The sequence below is a fragment of the Diplotaxodon limnothrissa genome, linkage group LG13 (assembly GCF_057381915.1).
Source record: "Diplotaxodon limnothrissa isolate DT_005_m linkage group LG13, D_limnothrissa_male_GT1.1, whole genome shotgun sequence".
NCBI classification, from domain to species: Eukaryota; Metazoa; Chordata; class Actinopteri; order Cichliformes; family Cichlidae; genus Diplotaxodon; species Diplotaxodon limnothrissa.
The window spans coordinates 576,680-586,763 of NC_140608.1; the positions used below are offsets into that span (position 1 = coordinate 576,680).

The 10,084-nt window shown below is 44.4% G+C and overlaps 1 protein-coding gene across 1 annotated transcript; it reads left to right on the forward strand.

The window, feature by feature from the left end:
- Positions 1–5,316: 5,316 nt before the first annotated feature.
- LOC146619639 (uncharacterized) lies at positions 5,317–8,911 on the forward strand. The gene has a single exon (XM_085368999.1). The coding sequence runs from the start codon at positions 6,320–6,322 to the stop codon at positions 8,525–8,527; it is 2,208 nt and encodes a 735-aa protein (XP_085225125.1). The 5' UTR covers positions 5,317–6,319; the 3' UTR covers positions 8,528–8,911.
- Positions 8,912–10,084: the final 1,173 nt, after the last annotated feature.

Below are 10,084 nucleotides of genomic sequence, written 5' to 3' on the forward strand. Positions count from 1 at the left end.
CTTTCACGGACAGAGCTCAAAACTGGCTGAGGCTAAAGTAGCACTGACGAGCGTTAGTCAATTGTCCAGCGGCGAGGTGCTCTCAGTCACTGCCTTAAGTAGTGGGAGCAAACAAGGTGAGGAGCCACAGGTGATTGCCTACAGGTGGTGGAGGCCGGGAGCTCACAATGAGCTCCGCCCAGGCAGCGAGCAGAGAGAGAGGAGAGAGAGAAAAGACAAAACATAACATGTAGCCACACAGGGCCAGCCGAGCAGGCACGGGGACCATGACAATAACAATACAGGATTTGAGCTCAAGATTCATGTCTGCTGAGTACATCAGTTTGTACTTATAGCAATAGATCTAAGCGACAACAGAGAGGAAAGCAGATAAATGTGAGCGTCATCCTCCCGTTCCTAAACAGCACATTGTCGATTCTTGTACTTAACTCCTCTCGTCAACTCCTAGTCCCTCCCACCAGCAAGCAGAGGACACAAAGAAAGGACATGAGGAGAGAAACACAAGTGTTATATTTGTTATACGACTGCATTTTACGATCTCATTAAAAAAAATTCTTTTTAATCACAAAAAGAAACAACGGAAGACAGAAAGGACTAATCATGCAAAGAGTCATCCAATAATTGCATCTTCCAGCTGCATACTTCACCTCTTTCACATTTGAAGGTAAAAACATTTCCACAAAGGGTACGCCTGCACATCACTGATTACAGCTCCTCTGGCAAGTTTCTTCAGTCTTTTCTCCTCTGTGCTTCAGAATCATTTACTGCTTTAGTATTATGTACTGCGACTGATTTCCAGGTCAAAGAGGTGAAATGAAGAAAATGAGAAAAGTCCACCGAACATACTGCATCATTGAGAAAGTCCATCAAATTATTAAATAGAGATATTTAAATAGTACAACATGCAACCAGCTAAATCAAAGGAGATCCAAGGCGCACTGACATGACACGACAGGCAGGGAGAGATGCTGGAGGTTAACCAGGAGAACAGCCAGGGAACACCGATGTATTGCATCAGTGAAGAATGGAGAGAAAATACACACACAGAGACAGATGGGGTGATGAGATGCAGGTGGAAACAATTAGGGCGGAGCAGATAATCACAGGCGCAGAAACACAAAGGAAGAAACACACTGTCCCGAACTCGAAAATATTGAGGAGGAAAACAAAATAACACTGGTCCCGAAGAGTCTGGTCAAACAATGATTTTATTGAACACACGCGCGGGGTGATGGATACTGCACACAATCAGCATAGATCTCCACCCAAGAATACACAAGCTATTGCTTTTATAATGTCAGGGTTTGACAAGAACATTATTTGCATCTTGAGAACATTATTTGCATCTTTTACAGACAATGATCAATTTTAAGAGATAAATGCAGACACTGAAGTTCCCCTCTCTAGCATCTTCTTCCAAATATGGCGATGAATTCAGGCCCTGAAGGTCCACAGGGACTTGTCTTCTTTTTGGCACATCTTCTGTCACCTGTTACTAAGCAAACTCAAACGCCACAGGTTGCTGAATAGTTTGCTCAGGCCTGTTTCTAGATTATGTGTACTATATGTGTTTTGTAAGTGTGTACGCAGTTTTAACCTTCTATAGCTCCAAATCACTTATACAATAGATCATCCGGACATCGCGCCGAACGAGGCTTATGACCTTTTCTTAATTGACTGAGCTTCCACTCTTTAATAAGCACAAAATGCAATGTGTGTATACAATTATTATGGCTGCACCTGTAATACAAGGTTAATGTGAGGCCAGCAGGTTTAATAACCATCTTAAAGCAATATCAATGCTGTAGATTATATTGTTAATGCAATGTTAATGCTGCAGGATATATTGTAGCTGTAAAAAAATTTCTTTAATTCCACAACACATAACAAAAGTGATATTTTCAAAATAATGAAGGAAACAGCAAAACCAAAACCAAAATTCAATAACCTCCCCGCATGAGGAGTAACAGACACACACACACACACTTACACAACTTTTTTTCAGTAAATATGTCATAACACTCCAGCTATAACCTTCGGATGCTCAAAAACAGTGACTCAATCTGTATACATGAATTGCTTATTGCTCCCCAGAAATCAAATCATTCTGCTGGTTGCTGACAAGAAAATTGTCACCTTGAACGCCTCTCTCCCTCCCCCTCCCACCCACCCACACACACACACACACACACACACACACACACACACACACACACACACATGCAGCCAGAGCATTTTCACCTGCACTAGGATCCTTTACTTTTCTTTCATTCCTTCTCTTCTTCATCTTTGCCTCTCACTAGCTGTTCAGGTAGGCTTTTTTAATAGAGGCTTACTAAGGAACACAGTGCTGCTGTTATGTAGCCCACTCACCTGATTGCGTCTCACATTAATATGTTTGAATTTTTCAAGGTCAAATGACTCAAGCAGCTGACAAACTGACAAATACCCCAGCATACTGAAAGGAAACCATACCTACAATTATGTTTCACAATCTCTAAATAGAATCTCTTATTTTCCACACATAATCTCTTGATCAGTCTAACATATAAATACCATGGTGCTTTTGCTTTGGATGTAAGATCATTTGCAATGTAGAAAAATAGGTGAAGTGCACTGCTCATACATAACTTGTGCTGACAGTGTTGCATGTTGCTTTCATATTAAAATATTGTCAGACTCACTTTTCTGTTACAGTCTTGATAGGATGTGTCTAGGCAGAACTAGTGACATTTAAGTAGACATTTGTAGATGTATGCTTTCAGATGTCTGTTTATCACTTTCTGTCCAGTTATACATTTGTCAACTACTCAAGCTTTAGGGACACTATATGTTTCCATGGGAATTAAGAATAAGTAGCAGCCAGTTGCACTTTTAAATAAGTGCAAATCTGCAGTTTTGCTAATCTGGAGCATTCAGGTATGTGATAAGACACCTGAAACGTTAATACAACACTCCAAAATGGAGGTCATTGCAAATTCACCTCAAGTTGACACCATGCAATTCCAAAAGAAACCCACGAGCGCTGCACCACTCCATGATCTCTAAGCAAATGCTAAATGTTAAAGTTCATGACAATATAATTTGAAAAAGACTAAACAAAGTGTGGCTTGTTTGAAATTGCCAGGAGAAAACCTCTGATCTCTAAAAAGGAGATGTCAGTACATCTTAGGTTTGCAAAGCTGTAGCTGAACAAACTGGAACATTTTCATTTGGACAGATAAAATAAAGGTGGGGATGTTTGATGCACAGCGTCACATTTGGCAACAACCAAACACAACTGGTCAAGAGACACCTCATACCAACCATGGTAGTGGAGGGCTGATGATTTTCAGTGTTATGCAGCCCCAGGACCTGGGCAGCTTACAGTCAATGTGCCAACCATGAACATCTCTGTTTGCCAAAGAATTCCTGTCATGTGAGATCATATGTGAGGCGATCACTACAATGATCCCAAGCACACCAACAACAGAGCGGCTACAAAAGAACCGAGGCGTTGCACTGACCCAGTCAAAGTCCAGACCACAACACTGCTGAACTGCTGAGGATTCAAGAAAGATGTATGTCAATCAATGCAAATCAAAGTTGTAAGGAAGCGTCAGCCAAAATTCATCCACAGTGATGTGAAAGAATGATAAAGTCATAAACAAAACAATGTTTTCAAGATTTTATGTAACTTAATGATTAGGTGTACTAAGGTTTTCACAGGATTGAATCTCATGGCTTGTGATAGACGTAAGCTAAAATAATTAAAGTAGCAATTCATATTGATCAGTGCTGAAACTCTCAGGTAGAAGCACCATAAAAATACACGACAAGTTTAACTTAAATGTCTTGAATTTCTCCTAAGAGCCCTGGAAGTGTTAAACATTTAATCGAAGCTGAAATTAAATTTAGATTTAATATAGCCAATTTAATATGGCCACAATAGTTTATAGTGTTTACACATTCATTGTTATTTATATGATTTACTTTTTGGCAAAAGCATGCTTCAGAATTTTAGTTTAGTTGAGTTTTTGTCTCTTCTTTTAATCCCACTGATATAAGATTTGCTAAAGTAATTCCTGATGCCTCGCTGTGACATGGTGTGAATATGGTCGTGACCGAGCTATCATCCTCCACCCAGCATTTTGCAGCTCACACGACACAACCAAGAGCAAATGCCACATCTTAAAGTCACAAAATGTGCACAGCAGAGTGAGAATAGCCACAGCTGCAGTACAACTCCAGGCCCAAGGTCAGGGGCAGATGGCTCCGTGTCATGTGACTTGTGTTCATGTTGTGCTGCTCAACATAGTCAAGATGGCGCTGGAGTGACGGCAGCCTTTCCAAGTAGCTCTGCAACACCGCACCTTTTTTCTTAACTTTAACTTTTTTAGACTAGGCTTTTCAAAGTTTTTTTTTCACCTTCCTCTACTTATACCTCTTAGATATAGCGATACAAGATGGATAATGCACTTTTCAAAACTTCTGGAACCAGCTCCTTCATTTATTCGAGAGCGGAGCTGCTGGCACTAAAAACAAAGGGACAGACCGGCATGCGACACAACATCCCGGCCGAGCTAAAGAGGAGCTACAGAGGAGCTACAGAGGCTGCAAAGCTGGAGCGAGGAGAGCGGATCACCGGAGGCGATTCAAACCATCAATCCCGACAGTGATCATGGGCAACGTGAACTCGTTACAGAATAGTGATGGGATTTCCGGCTCTTTTTAGAGATCCGGCTCTTTCGGTTCGGCTCATGAAGAAAATATAATCTGATCAAACATTATTCAGCTTTAAATATTGTTCAGCTTTAAAGTTACTGTGCAACTGTGTAATAAAAATGTGCTCACGACTTTGGCCTTGAGAGCGATAAGAAGCGATCGCCTCATCCTGCAGGTGCAAGATATCTGCAAGCGAAGAGACTAGAACACCCAAGGCCGATTTCCTTTTATGGAGTTGTTTTTCTGCTAATGCAGCACTTTCCTCACAACCCCCTCCTGTAAGTTTTAGAGAATATATACCCATCCTCACAGCAAATATTAGGAATCTCCTGATGTGAGCTGTGTTGAGAGGTTGTCTCTGTCTCAATAAAAGTTCACTGATTCCCCATCTGCCGCAGGTGTCCGGTTGTCTTCATTCTCCGCCAGCCTGGTTAAGTCAATTCCTCCTTAACATCTAAAAGAACCTATTTAATGAAGGATGACGGGTTCACTTTGTGTTTAATATTATTCTATTGCTGTTGTTGTTTTTTTTATATCCTTCAATTGGCGTCACGGAACAGGATCCGCTCCAGGTCAACTGGAACGGATGGGAGGACATCGGCCGTGGTCTGAGTGAACGGAGTTTGGACAAAAGCTGTGTGCACACAAAAACAAGGTAAGCAGACCTTTTATTTCTGCTATATTGAACATTATAAAAATACTTAGTGTCCAAACTCCTAGTAATTCATAACCAAAATTGTCTGGCTTACTTAAGGCTTGTTGAGAATCAGACAAGTGAATAAGAGATAAGTGAATAAGAAATAAGTGAATAAGTGAATAAAGATAAGAGTGAACTGAGGTCTGACCACGGTTGCAGCCGACGGGTTGCTCTCCGGTGTCGGATACATACCTCAGTGCAGGTCTGGGACCTTGAAAGGGTTTATTAGTAACGCCTTTCTAAACAAATTAAAAGGTTAAAGGCCTTGAGAATATTTTTTAGTAATATTCTCTAAACTACAGAAGGGTTAGGAAGGCCCAGAGGACTTTATTAGAAAAGATCCTCTAAAACTTAAAAAGGAGAAGTACTGGTTGGAGTCCAAAGGAGGGGTCCCTTTGATCAATAGGAGAAAACGGATCTCTTCTTAAAACCCCGATGATTTTAGTGTTTTAAATGTTTTGATGTTCTGTTTGATATTGGACACACATAAATACACGCTGAATGCTTGCTGTGGAACACTGGGCAGGACAGTTTGGTTCTCCGTTGTTCACAGATTACACAATTAAAGGAACTAGGTTCCTCTTTTGGTTAAAATAATACACCACACATAGAATTTTTTTTTACACATTTATTACATACATAAGGAGGGTAATGAGTGACTGCAGGTAATGTATGAAGTGTGAATGAGACGTGTGAACAAGGTGACAACCAACTAGCACCCCTATCAGGAAGCTCTAGGCAAGGTTACCCGCCAGACTCCGGTTTGGTAGAAGCTTGGTAACACCTGAAGGGATATTTCAGTGCTGACTCACCTTTAAAGCAGCGCCCCAGCTGTTAGTGCCTAACAGAGGCAGAAACCCAGCTGGCCCAAATTCTCCTTTAAAATCAATAAAAGAACACTCCTCCATTGACAGTAAAATGGATGGAGAATTAGATCGAGAAACTAATGATGATGGTTGGGGTCCCGGTGTTATTCTTAGCACATTGGGAGAACAATTAACATGTGTTGAGACAGTCATCAACTCCACACACCAGCCTAAAGAAGCAAAAAAGCAGAAAGAGTCATTGAGGAAAACAGCTGAAAGGTTAATGAAAGAAAAGGGAAAGGACGAGGGGAGTAGTGGTAACTGGGGAATAATTTGGCAGAATAAGGCTATGCAGGCAAAAGAGAAAGAGGAAGAAGCCAACTCAGCAGCAGCAGGTGCAGGTGTGATGAGCAGGGTGAGACACAGAAAGGAAGCAGATAAGCACGCAGGCCGCAAAGCTAAATTTAATCACTGGGTGTGTTTATGGGAAACTGCAAAACCACACATGAAGAAAAATAGGTCTCAGCCACCTCCCTATTCTGCCTCAACTCCTCCCTCAGCAGGCATATATCCGGTACTTAATATCTCTGGTGGAATAATGACTATTGGAGAAGAACCGCCCGTAGCTCCAACTCCCATAGATACCAAGCATTTTTGCCCAGGAAGCTCCTCTCTGTCGGCGACATCCTCAGCTAGTAGTAGAGCCCCCTCTTCTATGTCCCATTGTTTTGGAACCGGATCTGAGGGCCTAACTGACCCCTTTGCGAGCGCACCATTTGCGGTTCGAATGAACAGACAGGAACCCACTGAACAACAATTAACTGATCAAGAAGCAGCATTACGCAGCTGCTTAAATGAACATAGGTCAGTGGTCCAGGTGAATAATCGTGTTGCGTCAGCCCCTCTTTCCCGGTCCAACCCCTTTGCCAGCACTCCTGTCGCTGTTAAGGGAGATCTGACCGCTACTGCAAAAACTGAGCCTGGCACTTCACCAAATGTCACAGTTACCATGTCTTTGGTGGGCCGTCAGGATCCGGAAACACAGATGAGTTTAGCCCACGTTTTTGCTGACACTGCTACCCCACCAGGCGGGGAAGAAACTGAGGATACTGATGATGAACTCAGTGACCTTAACTATACACCCCCCTCTACCCCTCCCAGTTTAGGATATCAGACTAGATCTAAGGGCCCTGTGCCTCAGCCTCCAGGCATGTTTCCCCTGGTCCAGACTAAAGCGCAACGTAGACCAGTGTATCAACCTTATTCATTCGGAGATGTCCAGGCCCTAGTGGACAAACTCCCTGACATAACGGAGGGAGGGAATGCCTGGTTGGCTGGTTTGGATAAATACACAGCTGGACAGGACCTCGCACTGGGAGATTTTAGAGCTATTATAACTAGGTGCACATCCCGATCTCAGGCAGCGGACCTGGAACAAAATGCGGGTACTACCATGCATGAGAACGAGGTGCCACTAATGCAGGCCTTGAGGTTTATTGGACCGGCCCTGCGCAAACAATTCCCACCCAAAAATCAAGGCACCTTACAGAAATTTAAATGGGAGGGAAAGCAAAATCCCACCCATTATCTAAATCAGGCTGTTGAAGACTGGGTGAACCATACAGGTCATCACCCCAGTAGGACTTGTTCACAGAGCATGTGGTTTAGAAGGGCGGTGCTGAGGGGCATTCCGGAGTCAGTAAGCCAGAAAATGGAGGATAATCCTGATTTGCAGGACTGTGACTTTGCAATCTGGAAGAAACATTTGATTTTTAATCTTAACAAAGTGCAGATTAAGTCTGATGATAAAGCGGAGAGCGTCGAAGATTTACAGTTGCAACTGTTGAAGGTTCAGCTGCAGAAGGCTAAAAACGACCTGGGTGGAAAAGGTGACAAGCCTAAAAAGCAGCTTGTGGCCGCTGCGGCTCCCCCTCCTGGTCCAGTTGCCCCTGATTTGTATCCGAACCCATGGCCAACTGATCCACAGCCCCCCCAGTATGGTGCTTATCACTCCCCGGCCCCTTATGGGCAGAGAGGTTCCCCATTTGGAGGAAACAGAGGTGGTTTCAGGGGAAGGGGTCAGATGGGAGGTGGTAGGGGAGGCCAGATGTATGTTTGTTTCCGGTGTGGACAACCTGGACACTGGGCTAAAGCGTGCCCTTTGAACCCGGCTGCTGGAAGAGGCAGGGGAGCCCGTGGTGGGCCCTATCAGCATCCTGGCCACAGAGGTGGACCTCGTGGTGCTTTAGTTGAAGTGCCCCCGGCCCCACAGATGCCTGTGATGGGGTGGGAGTACTACGAGGGTGGTCCCCAGCTATAGGACACCCCACAGACTGCCCAGGACGGTGAAGGGACAACGGCGGACCCTATGCTGTCCATAACTGTAGATAGAAGAAGAAGCAGCTTTTTAGTGGACACTGGAGCTACGTACTCCACCATTAAGGATGTTGCTCGTGAAAGACTTACTGACAGAGTGATTACAGTGGTGGGCATATCTGGGGAACCTAAAACTCTGCCTTACACCGTGCCCCTCCCCACAACGGTTGGAGATCAGACCTTGTTACACAGCTATGTTTGTTCAAAACAGGCGCCTGTGAATTTACTGGGAAGAGACTTGTTGATTAAATTAGGAGCCACAATACTCTGCTCTTCACAAGGCCTAACTGTGACTCTCCCTACTGGGGTTGTACTTCCCTGCTCTGATGGGCCAGAGGGAGGTGGTCAGTTTCTGCTGCAACCCTCCTCCTGTTTGGCGGACTCTGCTGACATCTACTGGGCATTATTGGAAGTTGAAACACCTGCTGAACCAGGAGTTTGGACTGCTTTTCAGCAATGGCGGCCGTGGCTCTCACTCCTACATCCTTATGTCCCTCCCCCTGACCCACCTCATGTTACACTGTTTTATGACAGGCATGACACCACCTGGTACCAGCACATGTTCCAAAAGCAGTGTGAGGGGCGGGCTTGGTCTCTGAACATGTCGTGCATTTTTGCGGCACCGGAGGGAGTGGCAGCAGCGGTTACTTTTACAACAGATCAATTACAGTGGTACATGATGTCTGATGAGGCAGCTCCCCATGTGTCACTGGCCTTACATCCTGGACACCAGGCTAAGGAGCTGGGTGGAATGGTTAAACGTTCCCTTGCGGCCACTGACTGGACACCTACAAAACTCCCACAGGTTTTGTTTTCTCCTTCTACCAAGACATACCAAATTTTAAATGATTGCTTTAATTCCTCAACACTGCAACATGGAGTGGTCAGCGGGTCACATGGAAGAGAACACACAGACCACTGTGATGCTGCGCCTTTACTCGACTCTCTTCCAGATTGTTTGTGGTCCCTTGGACCCACAGATGTAGGTTTAGTTGATGTGGAGCCAGTCTCTTTTCAACTGTCATCTGCTACCCCTTTGTGGCAGCCTCAGTACCCACACAGACCGGAGGCTGAGGCTGGGATTGCAGAAACAATTTCTGGTTTGGTCACTGCCGGTGTCTTGGAGCCCTCCTGCTCTAAGTGGAACACGCCCATCCTACCCGTTGAGAAAAAAGGCACGGGGAAGTTCAGAATGGCACATGATTTGAGAAGGATTAATGCCTTACTTGGCACTCCTACTTTGCCTGTGCCTAATCCTTATGTTGCCTTGACCAACCTCCCACCATCTCATGCCTGGTTCACCTGCATTGACTTGGCTAATGCCTTTTTCTGCCTCCCACTTCGTGAGTCACTGCGTGACATTTTCTCATTTACATTTAGAGGCCGACAATGGCGTTACACTCGCTTACCACAGGGATTTGCCCTCTCCCCAGGACTGTTTAATCAGTGTTTGAAAGAACTTTTACAAACCAGCCCACTACCATCTGACTGTATGTTAATA